This window comes from Lithobates pipiens, unplaced genomic scaffold (genome assembly GCF_037356315.1).
Source record: "Lithobates pipiens isolate NorthernLeopardFrog02 unplaced genomic scaffold, aLitPip1_a1.2 Scaffold_3, whole genome shotgun sequence".
NCBI classification, from domain to species: Eukaryota; Metazoa; Chordata; class Amphibia; order Anura; family Ranidae; genus Lithobates; species Lithobates pipiens.
The window spans coordinates 25,507,405-25,528,093 of record NW_027507790.1 but is presented as its reverse complement, the minus strand read 5'-3'; the positions used below and the strand labels follow the sequence as shown (position 1 = coordinate 25,528,093).

General features: G+C 43.7%; 2 protein-coding genes across 2 annotated transcripts in view; both read right to left on the bottom strand.

The window, feature by feature from the left end:
- The window catches only part of LOC143940230 (dehydrogenase/reductase SDR family member 4-like), a 185,905-nt gene that overhangs the window by 118,542 nt on the left and 46,674 nt on the right, over positions 1-20,689 (bottom strand). The window contains exon 3 of the mRNA XM_077461402.1: positions 14,308-14,316. Within this exon, the coding sequence (XP_077317528.1) occupies positions 14,308-14,316 (9 nt within the window). The remainder of the gene's footprint in view (positions 1-14,307; positions 14,317-20,689) is intronic.
- On the bottom strand, positions 2,988-9,801 carry LOC143940231 (ras-related protein Rab-33B-like). Its single transcript, XM_077461403.1, has 2 exons — positions 9,578-9,801; positions 2,988-3,790 (listed from the first exon to the last, which is right to left on the bottom strand). Exons 1-2 carry the CDS (start codon positions 9,683-9,685, stop codon positions 3,212-3,214), a joined length of 687 nt encoding a protein of 228 aa, XP_077317529.1. The 5' UTR covers positions 9,686-9,801; the 3' UTR covers positions 2,988-3,211.

Sequence of the window (20,689 nt, the reverse complement as noted above, 5' to 3'; positions counted from 1 at the left end):
ACAAGGAAGAGAAAGACCCGGGCCTCTGTGGGAGCTACAGGCCCATTTCCCTCCTTAATTTGGACTTGAAGTTGTTTTCTAAAATCTTAGCGACCAGGCTGGCACAACACCTTCAGTCCCTTGTGCATCTAGATCAAGTCGGTTTCATTCCCGCCAGGGAGGTTAGGGACAACACGGCGAAAGTACTTAATCTCCTACATGTGGCGAAATCCACACATACCCCCTGTGTCTTAGTGAGCACAGATGCCGAAAAAGGCTTTTGACCGTGTGAGCTGGGACTTCATGTTCTCAGTTCTCCGGCATATTGGCCTGGGTGTTTGAATGATGAAGTGGATAGGTAATATCTATTCGAGCCCTTCGGCCCAAGTAAAAGCAAATGGTGTTCTATCAGCCCCTTTTACAATTGGGAATGGAACCAGACAGGGATGTCCCCTGTCCCCCTTACTGTTTGCCCTATCGTTAGAACCCTCTCTCTCTACCATTAGGCTAAACCCGGATATATCTGGTCTTCAGGTGGGTGCCCTACACTGCAAAATTTTGGCTTACGCAGATGACATGTTGTTCTCCCGGACTAACCCTAGAATCTCCCTTCCAAATCTTCTCTGGGAATTTTCATCCTTTGGGACTTTATCCAATTTAAAAATAAATCTCTCCAAATCGGAGGCTATGGCGATCGTGATCCCCCCCAAAATGTTATGGGAGTTGCAGGCTAATCATGGCCTCAAATGGACCAATACTGCGTTAAAATATTTGGGAACGCTCATCCCTACAGAGACTTCACATATATTTAAACTGAAATTTCCCCCCTTGCTGACTAGGACATGAAGTTTACTAGATAAATGGCACACAGGCCTGCATTCCTGGTTTGGGAGGTGCAATCTGATTAAAACGAGCATTTACCTTATCCAGGCCTTGCCGATACATATCCCGGTCTCATATTTTAAGCAAGCACAGGCCCTTATTACCAGTTTTGTTTGGGCCCGCAAAAACCCCAGACTTAAACGCTCACAAATTACGCTTCCCAAACAGCACGGCGGGCTAGCGCTTCCCGATCTTCTGAGGTACTATCTCGGCTCCCATCTTGGCTGAATCCTGGACTGGAATCGCAACAAACTTTCCAAACTTTGGGTGCAAATCGAGCAATCCCAAACGTGCATACCCTTGAAAAGTGCCTTGTGGTGCTTTGGAAACTTGCCAGCAACACTGAAATCTCATCCGTTCATAGGGACCACTCTGAAACACAGCTACCTAGCGGCGGGCCGGGCTTCCCTAATGACCCCTACTTCCCCTCTGTTTCCCATACTCGGTCACCCGAAGTTTGAACCAGGGTTGATTCCGTCAGAATACATCCCTCTCAGAGACTCAAATAGAGAGCATGCGGCGGGGTCTGTGACCGGGAGAGGTGACCCTCCATAATACATCTGACGGACGCAACAGGGACCTTTTGGTTACACTTCTGGAGAGCGATGCAGTTGCACCACTTTCTGCATTCTATTCCCAACCCCCAGGACTATTCGCAACCACAGACGATGTTTGAAGATCTTTGTACGGGCACGGACCAATTGACACATACCCTCTCCCAAACATACTCCCTCCTGACTACTCCTCTAGTTCAGCAACAATTGCCCTGCCTTTCCAAGTAGGAGGGGGATTTGGGGTGCAAGTTCTCCCCCACACAGTGTCAGCGTATTATCACTTTAGCACTTAAAACCTCCATATGTACTAAAATACAGGAATTGAATTTCAAACTCCTCACCTGCTGGTACCTGGCACCTTCCAGACTTCACAGGTGCTTCCCCTCCTCCTCCGACCGATGCTGGCATTGTGGAGAGGAAGAAGGAACATTGATTCACATTTTTTGGTCATGCCCTGGGCTATCGGACTTCTGGAGTGAAGTACGTCGTATCACACAGATGTTCACAGAAATGCCTATTCCAGAGGAGGCTGCATTCTTTCTCCTACACCATTCCCAAATCCCTATTAAGACTTATAAAAAGTATTTTCTGAGACACCTATTAAATGCAGCAAAATCCTGCATCCCTGGGCACGGGAAGCAGGGTTCTCCCCCTTCCATCGCACACTGGATTAGAAAAGTTGAGGAGATAAAGCGGATGGAGGATCTGGTCCTCACGTCTCAAAATAAGCAAGAAGTCTTTAAAAAAACTTGGGATAGATGGAACGCCTTTGTCTACTCCAGTGAAGGCTGCAGTCTTCTATTACCTTAGACTCCTTGCTAATGGGTCCATCGGCTGCTGTTGTGTCTCACCCCCCCCCTCCCCCCGTCCCCCCGTCCCTCACCCCCCCTCTTTCTCTCCCTCCCCCTTTTCTCTACTCTTTCTCTACCTTACATTTCTGTTTCTTCTCTTCTTTTTTTTTTTTTTTTGGGGTTAACAAACGCTTTAATGAAGTGACTATAAGGACACAAAAAAAATGTAAGCCAGGACAATTACCTTGATAGTACTATGCTTTGACAGCTGAAGTTGAATGGCTGAAATCACACATTTGCTTTGTGAGTGCGCATCAGCAAGGGAAAGTGGAAGGGATTATTAAACCTAGTTTAACTACAAAAGGAAATGTAATGGGCTTCACAATGACTTATTAAAGCATTATTTCAAAACCAATGACAGTCTAACTACATCCCTTTCTGGACATTCTCTGGAAGAAGCAATATGGTCTCGGACACACAGATAGACACTTACATAGATACCTGTATCAGTGCCAGGGTTCATTCTAGCAAAGCACTGCCAGTCAAGTGTGCGCAAAGCACCAGTCCAATAATCAAAGAGCAGCTAGGTAGGAAAAAATTATCAGCACAAATACACATATAGAAAATGTAACGTCAACCATAAAATACAGAGGAGAGATGGTAGACTATGTTAAGGTAATGCATATTGATAAAAGCACGTTAATGTTAAATCTTCCTTATATCTTAAAATTGCACTTGCCAAAAAGGTATGTGTGTCTTTTCAGACGGAGTGGATGTAAATGTAAAAAATAAAAGATGGCCAGTTCTCAGTCACAATGCAAGTAAACAGACACTTGATCAACAGTTACAACTTGAGGCTCAATGGAAAAACAAAAACACCCTGAACAGCACATGCCTTAGGCCTCCATGAAACCATGCATCTTTCCTGGTGCCCAATGTAACCAAATTTTGTATGAATTCCACTTGTAAAATGCCCGCTGCATTCTAGTCCAACAAAACAAACATCTAGCATCCACAGGGAAAAGAGGTCTTTGACACGGAATTCAGCTCCACTGTGCTCTCTGGAGGCTGACTCAAAACTAATGGCTTGTGACTTTTGAGCTTGTGTGCCTGAGTCATAGAAATGGCTTCCACATGGTCATCGGTATTCTTGGCAGAGGTCTCAAACATTGGCATGCTGTGAGCATCGGCAAACTTCTGAGCCAGATCAGTGGGCACTTGAATGGAGTCCTTTAGGTCACATTTATTTCCAACCAGAATGCGCGGCACGTCGTTTGTGAGCAAATGTTGCTTACACTCCTCTATCCAGGCTGGTAGGCTCTGGAAACTGGCCATGTTTGTGATATCATATACAAAAACCACAGCATGCACATTTCTGTAATAGTGTTGCACCATACTCTTACGAAAACGCTCCTGTCCTGCTGTGTCCCATAGCTGAATCTTAATCTTCTCTCCATCAATCTCTACGCTCCTCTCTCGAAAGTCTACACCTATTGTGGCCTCAGTCTGTTCAGGGAAGTAGCTGGTACAGAAACGATAAGTCAGGCATGTCTTTCCCACATTGGAATCACCAATCACAATGATCTTTTTTTTTTTTTTTTTATATTTTTTATTGAAAGGCTTGCATGGTGTACAGAGAAGGTAGACGGATGGTAACAATGGCAAACATACATGTGTCAATTTACAGTTCACATCATACAAATAGAAATGTACACTGTGACCCCCTGGGCACCAGAAGGTGACAAGCCCCTTTTTGTGAAATAACAACAGTAGCATTTTCAAAATATACAGAGAAAAAAACAGGTAAATAACGGTGAATTTTAACACCGTATTTGAAAACGACAGAAAAAGAAATATCCAATTACGCAATATTCCTAAGGTTAGTCCATGGGGACCATTGGAAACAAAAACTTGAAAATTTTCCTTCCATACTGGCCAATAGCTGCTCATGCTTATACGTTTCATCAATTTTTCTGAGTAGTTCCCCCTTGCCAGGGGGGCAGGGGTTTTTCCAATATTTTGCTATCAGTAGTCTGGCTGTAGCTAGGATCTGGGTCCCTATCATTCGCAAGGAAGGTGGGAACTGATCAATATTTAAGTTTAGCAACGCCAACTCTGGAGAACCCACACTCAGTATTCCAGTTACTTTAGAGACCAAGGAAAACACCCCTCTCCAGAAGCCTCTGAGGAGGGGGCATTCCCAAAGCATGTGGCACAAAGTACCGACTCTCCCACACCCTCTCCAGCAAGCATTTGAACCTCCCTGGGTACATTTTGCCGTGATGTAAGGGGTATAGTACCACCGAAGTAGGATTTTTTGTGAGACTTCCCAATGCGTAACTGATCTAATGCATCCACTGTTACTTTTAATTGCAATCCTCCACTGTTCGTCCGAGAACTTCGTAGAGAGCTCACTTTCCCATTTATGAAATGGGGGGGATTTCACAAAGCAGCTCTTGTTTTGAAGTAAGTTGTAAAATAGAGAAATACCCCCTTTAACTTTGGATACATCAGACCAGAACGCCCACGCTTGTCGCGGGATTGAAACAACCGAACCCTTGTGTTGAGACAAGAACGAGACTAATCGTCTATATGTGAAATATTCCGACCTAGGTAGTTTAAATTTATGCATAAGTGACTCGAAAGAAAGGGGTCTATCCCCGACCAACAAATCTGAAATCAATTTAATACCCAACTTCCCCCAAGCCCCTAGATCCAGATCCGGGACGTGTGTGCATACGGACGAGAGGGGGCTAGGGATGTCAATCGAGGGGTGGAGTGATGCCCCTTCCCTGACAAAGCCCTTCCACGTGTCCACAACCAGTTGTACTATAGGGAAAGCTGAATTAAAGGTCTTGGTGGTTATGATAGATGCCAACAGTGTGGAGTATGGTGTGCCGGGTAGAAGCCAAGAGCTCTCAATCGAGGCCCACTGCTTCTCCACCTGGGGGCATATCCAAAATTTCGTTTGGTCTAGTAGACTCGCTACATAGTAGTCTTTTAAAACAGGTAGACCCATGCCGCCCACATCTTTCTTCCTAAGAAGATAAGAATATGGGCATCTGGATTTTTTTGTCCCCCCCAAACGAATTTGTGTAGCTGTGATTGGGCTGAAGTAAAAAATGACCTGGGGATGGCGATTGGCAAGGCTCTAAAGTAGTACAACAACTTTGGAAGAATCAGCATTTTATATGCCGCCAATCTACCCATCCACGATAAATAGAACCTCTTCAGCCTTGTAAGTTCCTGTTGTATAGAAGATATGAGGGGCGGAAAATTCACCTTGAAAGTGTTGGCACTAGGCGAAGTTAGATATATTCCCAAGTATTGAATGGGTTCAGCAGACCAGGGGTAAGGGAATCGCTTCGCCAGAAGCGATTAAGTTTTCTCAGGGACATTGACAGCTAAAATACTGGATTTTGAGGAGTTCACCTTGTAGTATGATATCTTATTAACTTGTGCAAGGGTGTCATGTACTGCTTGTAGGGAGGAAGAAGGGTGTTTTAGGGTCAAAATAACGTCGTCAGCGAATAGCGTGATAGAGTGTGTGAGTTTGGATGTCTGAATACCGGCTATTTGAGGATGTGTGCGTATCGTTTCAGCCAGAGGTTCCATCAAAAGGGCAAAGATCAGGGGCGACAGTGGGCACCCCTGACGAGTGCCATTTGTAATGTGGAAGGAGTCAGAGAACATACCTTCAGAATAAACCATGGCTGAGGGCTTAGAATATAAAGCAGAGATGGCTGAATTAATAGTACCGAGAATACCAAATTTATTGAGAACCTGACCCAGATACCCCCAGTAGACCCTATCAAAGGCCTTCTCTGCATCTAGAGTCAGAAGCAGAGAAGGGACACCTGATATTTCGGCTGCATGAATTAAATTTAGGATCCTCCTGGTTGCATCCGGCGCCTGGCGCCCCGGGATAAAGCGGGATAAAGCCCACCTGATCGTTTTTAACCAACGTGGAAAGAATACTTGATACCCGATTTGCCAAGATTTTTGCAAAGACCTTCAGGTCCACATTTAGTAAGGATATAGGCCTGAAGTGTCACTATTGTGGCGGATAACATTTCCGACGGGAACGAGGAGTCTACCGTGGCTTTCCTAAAGGTGTCAAGAAGGTATCCACCCAAAATTGGGTAGAATGCCTTATAATATTCCGCCGAGAAGCCGTCAGGGCCTGGGGATTTATTTAAAGGCAAGGCCAAAATCGTTTTTGATAGCTCGCTCAAAGAAATCGGTTCGTTTAAGAACTCCAGTTGTGACTGGCTTATCCTAGGGAGAGAAATTTTCTCCAAAAAACCCTGCATCACGGTAGGGGAGGGCTGAGGGATGGACGCGTCGTCCTTCAGGTTGTAGAGAGCGTTATAGTAATCACAAAATGCGTTCGCAATATCTTTAGGGTTGGATAGTTTAGAACCAGTTGTGGGGTGATAAATAAAAGGGATTTTCTGCCGAACCGACCTCTCTTTTATCTGCTTGGCTAGAAGTTTCCCCGCCCGGTTACCCTGTTGATAAGATCTAGCTTTCCAATTTGCTAGTAACCTAGTTTGACGTGAAATTAACAAGAGGCGTAGCTCGTGTCTCAAAGTGTCTAACTGATTGCCTATAGAGGGGTCAGGGGAGCGTTTGTTGGCTGAGTCCAAGTGCTCTATTTGGGAGATGAGGGATTGCACCTTCAGGTTGGACTGATTTCTGGCTGAGCTGCTCATTTTAATGAGGATGCCTCTCACAAAAGCCTTGTGAGAGTTCCAAAGAATAAAAGGATCTGTCACCGATGGGGCATTGATCTAAAAAAAAACACGCAGTTCAGTTGCGATCTCTGCCTTAAATTTCGGGTGAGAAAATAAAAATGTGTAATTTTTCCACCTATTTGCCCTTGTTTCTGTACGCCACCCCTCCACCTCAATAGATATCGGAGCGTGGTCTGACCACGTGATATTATGGATAGAGGAAGAGCTGATTTTTTGGAGTAAAAATTTATCAAGCAGAAAAACATCAATTCTAGAATAAGATTTATGTACAGAAGAGTAATAGGAGTAATCACGTTCTGTGGAGTGCTGGCACCTCCATACATCAAACAAACTCTCTGAGGCCATGAAGCGCGCAAGGGAGACCCTGCCTCCCGTCCTGGAAGGGTTGGTAGAAACATCAAGAGAGTGGTTGGGGACAGCATTAAAGTCCCCGCACAGAATCAGATATCCCTTGTGCACTGCATTCACCTTTTTCCACATTCTACGTAAAAAAGAAAGCTGCCCGGTATTAGGCAGGTATACGTTAATAAAGGTGTATGTAACGTTGTTAACTTCCCCTACCAAAATGATAAATCTACCAGCTTGGTCAGTTTCAACATGAATGCATTTAAATGAGATTGAATTACTTATCAAAATAGCTACTCCTCTATGTTTCTTTTGAGCATTAGAATAGTAAGCTGTAGGATAGTGGGAGCTTTGTAGTTGCGGATGCTTGGAACTGCGTAAATGCGTTTCCTGTAAACACAGGACATCATTCCGCAGATTCCTTGCCTCTTTCCATGGTAGCCCCCGCTTCTGCGGGCTATTCAGCCCCCTGACATTGAATGAAGTAATCTTGAAACCCATTCTGCTGACCTCCGGTGTCAGAGTCAGCACAACAGGTCAGATAGGCAATAACCAATAGCAAAATCAACAAACTGCACAATATTAGTATTGGCCTGAGTCGGTGAGCTAACACCCGTCAAGGAAAAAAAACAGTCAAACAAACAGATAAAAGACCAAAAAAAAAAAGGGAAGGACAATCCGTCAAGGTAAGAGGTCCCCAGGATTAGTACTGCATACAGGTATATGAGTGGTTCTTCGGCCTACTATAGAGGCGTTGCTGTGGAGTGTTCCGCGCTTCGTGCACCCGAAAGTGCGCAATCGAGAACAGTCAAAAATGAAAGAAAAATAACAATAACAAGGAAAAAACAAAAATAAAAACAGGCGATTCAAAGAATCTGTAGGGATAATACCCTTAATCAACAGAGGGCATATAGAGAGCTAGAAAGGCCACCGAGTTCCGGAGCTCTAAACTGAATTGCTTTAATGAGTACCTGGGTCATCACTTTGTGCCGGGTCTGGACCAGGTGGGAGAACCTGGACGTGGGGATGAGCCCGCAGAATGGGTATCTTCTTCCCTTGGAAAAATACGCCAGTCACTCAGTAGACGGATGCCCTCTGTCACTGACTTGATTGTGAAAGTTTTCCCTTCATAGGAAACCACCAGTTTAGCCGGGTATGCCCACTTGTAGGGAATACGATGATTCCTTAAGGGTTTTGTAATAGTCGCCATATTTCTGCGCCTTTGCATTGTAAAGAAAGATAGGTCAGGGAAGAAGGAGAGACCCTGGGCTGATTCTGGTAAATTTTCTGGGTTCCTGACTTGCAAAAGAAATTTGTCTTTGGTTTGAAAAAAGTGAATTCTGGCAATGGTATCTCTGGGCAAGTGATCCGGAATATGCTTGGGCTTGGGTAGCCTGTGGATCCTATCAATAGCTAGATCAGACATAGAGGCATCAGGTAAAGCGTCTTGCAAAATTTTTTGGAAGTGAGCTTGCAACTCCGCTGGTTTAACTGCTTCTGGGATCCCGCGGATCTTTATATTATTTCTCCTTGATCGGTCTTCAAGGTCAGCCAGTTTTTCCTTCATCAAAGCAAGCTCATCATCTCTCTCATTATGGGCATCGATGACTTCATTAATAGTCCCTGCAAATTCGCCCATTTTATGCTCTATATGTGAGACCCTGTCTCCCACCGCTTTGACCTCTGCTTTAAAGCTGCTTGCAAGAGACAAAATGTCAGCATGTATGGTACTGCGAAGAGATACCAGCATATCCTTCAATGTGGTGTCAATCACAGGTTGGTTGCTAGTGGGGAATTCCAAGATGGAGTCTTGTAATTCCCTAGTATCGTTTAGGGACACATCACCAAAGTCCTCCTCCCTCCTCTCCTGCAAGTGGGGTTGCTTTGCCTTCACTGGGCTGGAGGTAGAGGACGCCGCTGGCGAGGTGAGCCTATCCCCCGGGGAAGATCCCGACCGGGGCTGCCTGTGCTCAGTGTCAGGGGAGTGCTCCTCTGCCTGTGTGCCACGTTCCCTGACATGCTGCTTACCGGCGCCATCTTGGGCCTGTGCATTGCGGGGCTGGCGGTAGAAGTCCGTCATCTTGCTCAGTCTCTTGGCTTCCTTTCTGCGGCGGGACATGATCACCTCATTTGCCCGGACCTGGAGAGGTAAGTTGCGCTGAAAAACGAGGCCCAGGTATGCGGTAATAAGCTCCGGAATGTTGCGGTGGACGGAGCTCTCTAACTATGCGGCCATACTCCTCGGCTGCCGGCCACGCCCCCCAATCACAATGATCTTAAAGATCCTGGCCCACGTGGATCCATAAGAGCAGGTACTGCTCATACTTGCTTCCAAAGAGGACTCCAATCCTCTATCTCCACCAGTGGCCGAAGACATGTTAGCCAACACACCAACCCAAGCAGCGACCGGCCGCGTCCAGGAGCCACGAACTAGCAGGCCAGCACACCCTGGAGCCGGTTGTGAATACGGGTCGTGATGGGAGAAGCCGCCATGTAAACACTACTCAGGCTTCTTCCTATCTCGGCCCACAGCTATTACTGCCCCTGCTGGTAAGCTGCCACTTTCCGTTTCTTCTCTTCTTTAATGCTCTTTAGGAAAGTTGGAAATTAGGATCTCTACCCTCTCCATCTCTGAAGTGTCCCAGAAGATGTGGGGACGGGTCTGGACGCTATGCAAATTAGTGATGTTGCCCTTTGTTTATGTCTGGATACACTGTGATCGGCGAGATATACCCCTTTTTGTTGTAACTGTATTTCACCTAAGCTGTGGCATTATGTATACTCGATCTGTATTGTGGGGACCCTTTTTTCCCTTTGTTTGGAGTTGAATAAAGTTTTTATCTGAAAAAAAAAAAAAAAACACAGGGATGAGCCGAAAACCCCTGGTTCGGTTCGCACCAGACCCTTCGAACTTTAACCCCATTAAAGTCTATGGGACTTGAACGTTAAAAATCAAAAGTGCTAAATTTTAAAGGCTAATATGCAAGTTATTGTCCTAAAAAGGGTTTGGGGACCCGACCCCTGCCCCAGGGGACATGGATCAATGCAAAATATTTTTTTTTAAATTGCAGTTTTTTTCTGGAGCACTGATTTTAACCACTTCAGCCTCGGACCAATAAACACCTTAAGGACCAGAGGTCTTTTTACAATTTTGCACTGCGCTGCTTTAACTGGTAATTGCGCAGTCATGCAATATTGCACCCAAACGAAATTTGCGTCCTTTTCTTCCCACAAATAGAGCTTTCTTTTGATGGTATTTGATTGCCTCTGCGATTTTAATTTTTTGCAATATAAATGGAAAAAGAGCGAAAATTTTGAAAAAAAAAGATATTTTCTTCTTTTTGTTATAAGAAAAATCAAATAAACTAAATTTAAGTCATACATTGAGGGCAAAATTTATTCAGGCACATGTCTTTAGTAAAAAAAATGTCAATAAGCGTATATTTTTTGGTTTGCGCAAAAGTTATAGCGTCTACAAACTAGAGTACATTTTCTGGAATTTACACAGCTTTTAATTTATGACTGCCTATCTCATTTCTTGAGGTGCTAAAATGGCAGGGCAGTACAAACCCCCCCCAAATGACCCCATTTTGGAAAGTAGACACCCCAAGGAAACTGCTGATGGGTATGTTGAGCCCATTGAATATTTTTTTTTTTGTCCTAAGGGATTGAATAATGACAAAAAAAAATAAAAAAATTTACAAAAAGTTGTCACTAAATGATATATTGCTCACACATGCCATAGTTATATGTGGAATTGAACCCCAAAATATATTCCGCTACTTCTCCCGAGTACGGGGATACCACATGTGTGGGACTTTTTGGGAGTCTAGTCGCGTACGGCACCCCGAAAACCAATCACCACCTTCAGGATTTCTAAGGGTGCAAATTTTTGATTTCACCCCCTCACTACCTATCACAGTTTTGAAGGCCATAAAATGCCAAAATAGCACAAAACCCCCCAAAATGACCCCATTTTGGAAAGTAGACACCCCAAGCTAGTTACTGAGAGGCATGTTGAGTCCATGGAATATTTTATATTTTGCCACAAGTTGCGGGAATATTACAAACTTTTTTTTTTTTTGCACAAAGTTGTCACTAAATGATATATTGCTCACACATGCTATGGGCATATGTGAAATGACACCCCAAAATACATTTTGCTGCTTCTCCTGAGTACAGGGATACCACATGTGTGGGACTTTTTGGGAGCCTAGCCGCGTACAGGACCCCGAAATCCAAGCACCGCCTTCAGGATTTCTAAGGGCATAATTTTTTTATTTTACTCCTCACTACCTATCACTACCTATCACAGTTTTGACGGCCATAAAATGCCAAGATGGCACAAAACCCCCCCAAATGACCCCATTTTGGAAAGTAGACACCCCAAGCTATTTGCCGAGGGCCATCTTGAGACTATTGAATATTTTTTTTTTTTGTCCTAAGGGATTGAATAATGACAAAAAAAAATAAAATTTACAAAAAGTTGTCACTAAATGATATATTGCTCACACATGCCATGTTTATATGTGGAATTGCACCCCAAAATATATTCAGCTACTTCTCCCGAGTATAGGGATACCACATGTGTGGGACTTTTTGGGAGTCTAGTCGCGTACGGCACCCCGAAAACCAATCACTACCTTCAGGATTTCTAAGGGTGCAAATTTTTGATTTCACCCCTCACTACCTATCACAGTTTCGAAGGCCATAAAATGCCAAAATAGCACAAAACCCCCCCAAATTACCCCATTTTGGAAAGTAAACACCCCAAGCTATTTACTGAGAGTCATGTTGTCTGAACGAAAAAAAAAGAGATTGATCGGTGGGTATGCCCACCATTAGATACCTCCCTTCATCCACCCACTTCTAATGATGGACATACATGCACCATTTATATATGCCGAAGCATGGGGGCATCCTCCCGCAAAAAAGTTATGCCGCGTACATACGTTAAAACTTTTCCACGGGCAAGCCCTCCGTCGGAATTTTGACCGTATGTACGCGGCATTAGGAGCAAAATCGCTCCTCCACCCCTTATGCCCCCATGCTTCGGCATATATGCTCTTTTTTAACTGTGGTGGTGAAATCACCGCCTACAGCACTGGAGTCACGGCTTTATGTATCGTGGGAGCAAACGCTGTTGCTGTCAAGATAAATAAATCCGCGCTGCAGCTGAATGGCGTACCTGCTAAGCAAATTATGGTTAACGTTAAAACAAAGCAACATCCCAGTATAACAGTAAAACCTTACCATACCATACCTGCAAAGCAATTGCCAAAAAAAAACAGTAAAAAATAAAACATTTTTTAACACAACCTGTGCCTAAAATATATATATGCCGAAGCATGGGGGCATCCTCCCGCAAAAAAGTTATGCCGCGTACATACGTTCAAACTTTTCCACGGGCAAGCCCTCCGTCGGAATTTTGACCGTATGTACGCGGCATTAGGAGCAAAATCGCTCCTCCACCCCTTATGCCCCCATGCTTCGGCATATATGCTCTTTTTTAACTGTGGTGGTGAAATCACCTCCTACAGCACTGGAGTCACAGCTTTATGTATCGTGGGAGCAAACGCTGTTGCTGTCAAGATAAATAAATCCACGCTGCAGCTGAATGGCATACCTGAAAACATGAAAAATGGTTAACAATAACACAGTAAACAGTAAAGTATAAAAAAATTAGAGAGAAGAGAGAGAGATAGAGAGAGAACAATAAAACGACAACTATTTTTGGTTTTTATATTTTATATTTTTTTTGGTTTTTTTATTTTACTTTTTTTTTTTTTATACACTTTTTTTTTATCTGTAAACTGTAAGGCCGCGTACACACGCGGGGACTGTTCGCTCAACTTTGTCCGCTGAACAGTGTTTCAGCGGACAGTCTGACGAACAAAGTTTTTCGGAAATTCCGAAAAACTGTCCGCTGAAACTTGGTTTGAGCGGACAGTCCGCCCGTGTGTAGGCTTGTTCGTCAAACTAAGTCTCGCGCATGCTCAGAAAGAATTTACACGCCGAAGGTTGCATTGCAGTGTATAGGACGTCGTTTTCTAGTCCCGTCGTACGTGCCGTTCACGTCATCGCGCACGGTTTCAGCGGACTGTTCGTTCGTCGTGTGTGGGCAAGTCCGTCCATGCTAATTTTGAGCGGACTGTTCGCTGAAACTGTTTGACGAACAAAGTTGAGCGAACAGTCCCCGCGTGTGTACGCGGCCTAACGGTTCGGGTCTCTCAAAATGCGATGGCATCTTGGGAGACTCTGTGTTAGTGTGCCTAGCCTGTGAAATGCTGTACCCTACGCTAATACTTCACTAGTGTGTGGTAGCGTTCAAAACACTCACCCTGACAAAGACCAGGATTGCCAGGACAGCATGGACAATAAGAACGGGTGTCACGCCTAAATCCGCGCTTGCTACAGACATGACATCTTTTTTGGGGGGTTCGTTGGGTAGGGGTACTCGGGAGGACATAAGAATAATGCCTCTCATGCAGCCGGCTTACTGCATTTGGTTGGGAATGGTGAGGTGCAGAACCCTCTGGATACAGAAGCTCTGTGACAACCTCTCTTTGGAAGAAAAGAAAGGTTAATGTCCCGCCTGAAGTTTTGTATAGCACAAAAGCATTCAGCAAAGCCAATTGAAATAAGTAAGCAGACACTTTTTTGTACCAGCGTCTGGCCTTACGGGAAGCTAGATACGGCGCCAACATCTGGTCATTGAGGTCCACCCCTCCCATATTTTTGTTATATTCGTGGACACAGAGGGGTTTCTCCACAATACCAGTCGCCGTAGAAATTTGGACCGTCGTGTCTGCATGAAGGGAGGTAAGAACGAAAACATTCTTATTATCCCTCCACTTCATAGCGAGCAAATTATTACACCGATAGCAGGCTCTCTCCCCCAGCCTAAGACGGGAATCTACAAGCTGCTGGGGAAAGCCCCGGCGATTAGGTCGCACGGTGCCACATGCTCCAATCTGATGATCAAATAAATGACTAAACAGTGGCACACTGATGTAATAGTTGTCCACGTACAAGTGGTACCCCTTTCCGAATAAGGGTGACACCAATTTCCACACTATCTTGCCAGCGCTTCCTATGTAATCAGGGCAGTTCTCCGGCTCTACGTAACTATCTTTACCCTCATAAACCATAAAGCTCCATGCATAGCCTGTGGCCCTGTCACAGCACTTATAGAGCTTGACCCCGTATCTGGTACGCTTGTTGGGAATGTACTGTTTGAATGACAAGCGACCAGTAAACTTAACCAGGGACTCATCAACGCAGACAACTTTTTGGGGAGTAAACAAGTCTGCAAAACATTGGTTGAAGTGGTTTATGAGGGGCCGAATTTTGTAGAGCCGATCGTATTCAGGGTCTCCACGTGGACGACAAAGTTCATTGTCACTGAAGTGCAAGAACCGCAAGATCTGCTCGTATCGTTTCCTGGACATGGAGTTAGAGAACACGGGCATGTGGTCAGCCGGATGCGTGGACCAATAAGCCCGCATCCGCATGAATTTATGTGTGCCCATGTTGAGGGAAAGGCCCAGAAACGTCTTAAATTCGGAAACCGGAACTGGTTTCCAATCTCTGGCAAGAGACGGCAACTGGGGATTAGCGGCGATGTGTTGACCAGCATATAAATTGGTTTGGTCCACAATAGATCTATAGAGATCTTCCGTGAAATACAGAGAATAAAAATCGAGTGGCGTAAAATCATCTGTATCCACCTGAATACCGGGTTGGGCAGTGAATGGGGGAAGTACTGGTGCTGCAGAAGTGGTGGGCACCCAATCAGGATTGGCGAATTCTGCAGGAAGGGCACTATGGGAACGACGGGCCTGTCTTCGTCTTCTTGGTGGCAGCGGGACACTACTTGTGCTTGCCACCTCGCCAGCTTGAACTGCACTTATGGGACTCGCCACGTCACCACGTGATACTGCAGTGCTGGGTGTACGTCCAGGGTGTACTAGGCCGCTGGTGCTTGCCAGTTCACCAAAAGGATGAGCGGCGCTAGTACTGGCTCTATACTCCATACGAGGGACTTGCGGTTCCTGCACCTCAACAACATCAGAAAATCGGGGTCGGGTATGCCTGACGTTAGCAGGGACTTCTTCTTCGTCGTCTGGGGTGAAATGTGTGCCTATGTGTACCTATGTGTCAGTGGACTGTTGGTGCACTTACTTGAATGTCTTCACTCCTCGCTGTCCAGTTCAAAAAGACCGCCACGAGGAGTGTGACATCACTTCCTCCTCCTGTGTTTACATTTTCACAGGGGAGGAAGTTCCTCACTGGCCAGGAGCGATCGAGAGGGGATGGCCAGAAACCAACGGCCATCCCCTCATCGCGGATCGCTCCGGCACCGAAAGGGACCGCCGTATCTAGCGGGAGGGGGTCCAATCGGACCCCCCACCCGCTGGAAGGCAGGCACGTACACCTACGTGATTGTGCCTGCCTGTGCCATTCTGATGACGTATAATGGCAATACGGTGGTCCTTAAGTGGTTAATGACGCTTAAAGTGAAAAAATAATAAAAAAGAGTGAAATATTCCTTTAAATATCGTGCCTGGGGGGTGTCTATAGTATGCTTGTGAAGTGGCACGTGTTTCCCCTGTTTAGAACAGTCCCTGCACAAAATTACATTTAACGTAAAAAAAAAAGTCATTTAAAACTGCTTATGGTGGGGGCGTGGCCAGCGCATGAGCTGAATGGAAGCTCTGTGAGAGAGCTCTGTGACACGAACGGGCATATTAGCGACAATTCACAGCGAATATCGGTAAAAAAGATACGAACAGACAACGGAAGAGTTCCTGAATCCGAAGGTGATGTCAAAAAAGCGGAAAGACGAACGGAAAATGAAAAAACTAACGACATTCTCCTCTCAGTCAGCGGGAGGGAGAAAAAAAGATGGCACAGATCCTCTCACAGCTGCTGTACCAGCAACAGCCTCCTCAGGGAGAGCGCAATACACTGACAGGCCTGATGCTGCTCTAGAGGAATCACCTCAGAAAACCTATCTGGAATCTCCTCATGAGGAAGATTACCTCAGTCCTACATGTCGCAGCCCGGCTAAAACTCGTATCAAACTGGATTTCACAGGCCAGGAGGTAAGCTATAAAATACCTCATATTAGTCAAGATAACACAGTCATAACTCCTATAGCTTCACCTATAGCCGCATTCCCCACTAATAACCAGCCTATTCTGGACACCCAATTAAAAGAAATGCTATTAACTTTACATACTTCGCTTCATACGGATATTTTACAACTCACAAATCAATTCTCCAAAGCAGTGAACTCCTTAGGTGAAAGAGTACACACTATTGAGAACTCTATGGGAGACATGACCAATACTATTAATGATTTAATAGATGCTCATGAAGAAAATAAAGCTGAAAAAGAGTGGCTTAAATTTAAAATCGCAGATTTAGAAGACCGCTCAAGGAAGAACAATCTCAAAATCAGGGGTATCCCTGAAAATATACAGCAGTCTGATCTTAAAAAATATGCCACTGACTTATTCTCCAACTTGCTGCCAGCTATACCAGCCTTAGAGCTCACAATTGATCGTATCCATCGGATTCCGAAACCGTCATTTCTCCCTCCACAGATACCACGTGATGTACTACTTAGAGTACACTTCTACCATGTTAAAGAACAAATCCTATATAAAGTGCGACATCTAGGACAACTTCCACAACCATATAATACAATCCAGATTTATGCTGACTTGTCTAAACATACTCTAGATATGAGAAGACAACTTTCCACGATTACAAAAGCTCTGCGTAATCATAAAATTGAATACCGTTGGAAACAACCATCTAAACTACTGATACAGAAGAACGACACCTACCATACAATCACTTCTGTGGAACAAGGCATTAAGTTACTTCACGCATGGGGTATTATCCCCGAACCAACTCCACCTATCGGAGCTAAGAAGAATCTGGAGAAACTTACGCCACAATGGCATTAGCTTTCATTGACTAGATCCGGTCAAAATACAATCCTATCTATAGGAAACCGATCTATCAGCTTGCCCGCCGTGCCGTGCGATACTAAATCTTTGGAACAGCTGACCTTTGAACTAATTCCCCATTCTAATGTTGCAGTATACATTGAAATGTTTACCACTGCAAGTTAAGTTTAATGTTTGGTTATATTTGTTTGTGCTTTTACTTTTATTTTTTTCTTCACAGTATCCTATACACAACTCATAGCATTCAAAGGGACAGGTATGTTGTGAACCTACAAAATTTGAATCAAAACTTTTCAGTCACTAAATTTTTGGACATTCATAGTCATTTCAGACTACAGATTGTTCACATGGAAGTAGAATTTAAAGCTATTATCAGGGTAGTATGTACTTACTTTTTCCATCTTATTAATATCCTTTTATGAGTATAAAGTTAATATCTTTAAATACTAATGGTCTTAACCATCCAGCAAAAAGAGCGTCGATGTGGCAAATGGATAACACCCAGCGATGTCAAATATTGTGTATACAAGAAACCCATTTCAAAACAGGCGCTACTCCCACTTGCACCCATAAGAACTTTCCTCACATATTTACAGCATCAGGCCAACAGAAAAAAAGAGGAGTACTTATTGCCATACATCATTCAGTTAATTTTCAATTGCATGAATCTATTGTAGATACCAATGGACGATACCTCATATTAATATGTACCATTGATAATACACTTACTACATTGGTAAATGTGTATGCGCCTAATAAAAGGCAATCCCATTTTCTGAATGGCCTGATGAGAAAAATAGGTAAATGCCGAAAAGGTGCCTTAATAATTTGTGGAGACTTCAACACAATACATGAACAAGAACTAGACACTTCTAATCCCAAAACCAGAACCAACTGTGCACTTAAAACTTTTTTGAATAAAAGCGATCTCTATGATGTATGGAGATGCCATCATCCTGGAGATCGTGAATACACATATCATTCCCTGGTACATAATACCTATACTCGTATCGATTATATTTTTACGGATAAGTGGTTATTGCAGCGGGTGGGGGAGTCTGACATTGCACCCATCACTTGGACTGATCATGCCCCAATTAGTATGACTATTCTACCTAAACACTCTCAAACGACCCATTTTCTATGGAGAACAAATGCATATCTTATCAAAATGCCTACCTATGCTACAGCTATACAAAACCAGATAACTGAATTCTTTAAATATAATGTGGGATCGGTGTCAGACTCCACCACCCTATGGGGTGCTCATAAAGCATTTAGTAGGGGAATCCTAATGCAACTGAATGCTCAATTCAGGAAAAATAAAACGAAACTCATTGAGAAACTTACTGCTGACATTAAAACATTAGATTCCCAAAACCAATCTCACCCATCACAACAACTGAAAACTAAACTACAAATATTACGACAGGAACTCAGAACGACTTTATTGGATACATTTGAAAAACATACTAGAAAACTTAAAGCTAAATATTACCATACTAGCAACAAAGCAGGAAAAAACATGGCACTTCGGATCAAAGGCAGATATTCCAAATCAAAGATTCCATATCTATACCACCCTATTACTAGAGAAAAATTGCAAGACCCCCAAGACATAGCGAATGCATTTAGCTGTTATTATAGCTCCCTTTACAATCTTAAAGATGATTCTCAAACTCCCACACCTACCCCAAAGATAATAAGTGATTTCTTAGATACTATTAGTCTCCCATCATTAACTACTGATCAAATCTCTGATCTTAACGTCCCATTTTCAGTGGAAGAAATTGCTAGAACTATAGACTCCCTGCCCAACAATAAATCTCCGGGCCCAGATGGAAAGATAGGAGAATACTATAAATTACTTTGAGATATACTGGCTCCCCACTTATGCTCACTTTTTAACGAAGCGGCATCCAAATCAGAATTTCCGGCTGAGATGCTTCAGGCCTTGATCATAACACTGCCGAAACCAGGCAAAGATCCCAATGCTCCCCAAAATTTCAGACCGATTTCATTATTGAACATTGACATCAAAATATACGCCAAAGCAATAGCGAATCGACTGATGAACTACATACCAGACCTCATTCACAAAGATCAATCTGGCTTTACTAAAGGTCGACAATCTTCAGATGCAACAAGACGTCTGATTGATATTATACACTTCACTGAGAGACATCAAACGCCTTCTCTGCTCCTTTCTTTGGATGCAGAGAAGGCGTTTGATAGGGTCCATTGGGGCTATTTACAGTCAGTGCTTTTAAAATTTGGCTTTCGTGGAAATATTTTATCGGCAATTTTTGCACTGTATAAGGGCCCCTCAGCGAGAGTATACACAAATGATATGATGTCTAGGCCCTTTGGCATCTCGAATGGAACACGACAAGGTTGCCCCTTATCTCCTTTAATATTTAATTTAGCCATCGAACCTCTAGCAGAACGTATACGATCTGACACAAAACTATCTGGTATAAAAATTGGGCAAATGGATAATAAAATAAGTCTGTTCGCAGATGACATAGTGCTTATAGTGTCTGATCCTATTTCATCTCTCCCGAATCTCCAAAATATACTAACGACATTTGGAGCAGCATCATATTATAAAATCAATGAAACTAAGTCCAATATTTTAGACCTAGGATTAGATAACACAACCAGGCAGTTATTGTCTAATAAATACCCCTACCACTGGAAAGACGGGGGGATTTCTTACTTAGGAATCACTCTCACTAACAAAACAAAACAGTTATTTAAAACAAACTTTTTACCATTTAAGAAACATTTTGAAACAGATCTGACAACACTTAGTAAATTCGAATTTACATGGCCTGGTCGCCTGGCAGCTTTCAAAATGATGACCTTACCAAAATTATTATATCAACTCAGGTCCCTTCCAATATGTATCCCTAAATACTACTTTAAATCCTTACAAAGCAGTTTGGGAAAATATCTATGGAATGGCAAAAAATCCCGTTGCGCATACCATATACTAATTAAACATAGAAATATAGGTGGTGCGACCGTACCTGATCTACAGGATTATTATGACGCAACTCTTTTGACCCAATTGCAAGAATGGTTCTTGCCTACTCCTAAAACTTTATGGGGACAAATTGGGAAAGACATCACACGACAGCCTAATATGCAATTCTGGTTACTTAGTAGGAAAATTAAGTCCACAATTACAGCTCAATACCCACCAACGGTGAAAGCGACGCTACACTCTTGGCAGAGAATCATCACATACAAATGGGATAAAACTCCAATCACGGAGTTAAACCCTCCTCTAACAATTATACCAACATTAATTCCTGGCGTACAAATACATGACTGGAATTTGGGTGGGGATATCAAACTTGGTTCCTTCTTCCAACAGGGCTCATTAAAGTCTT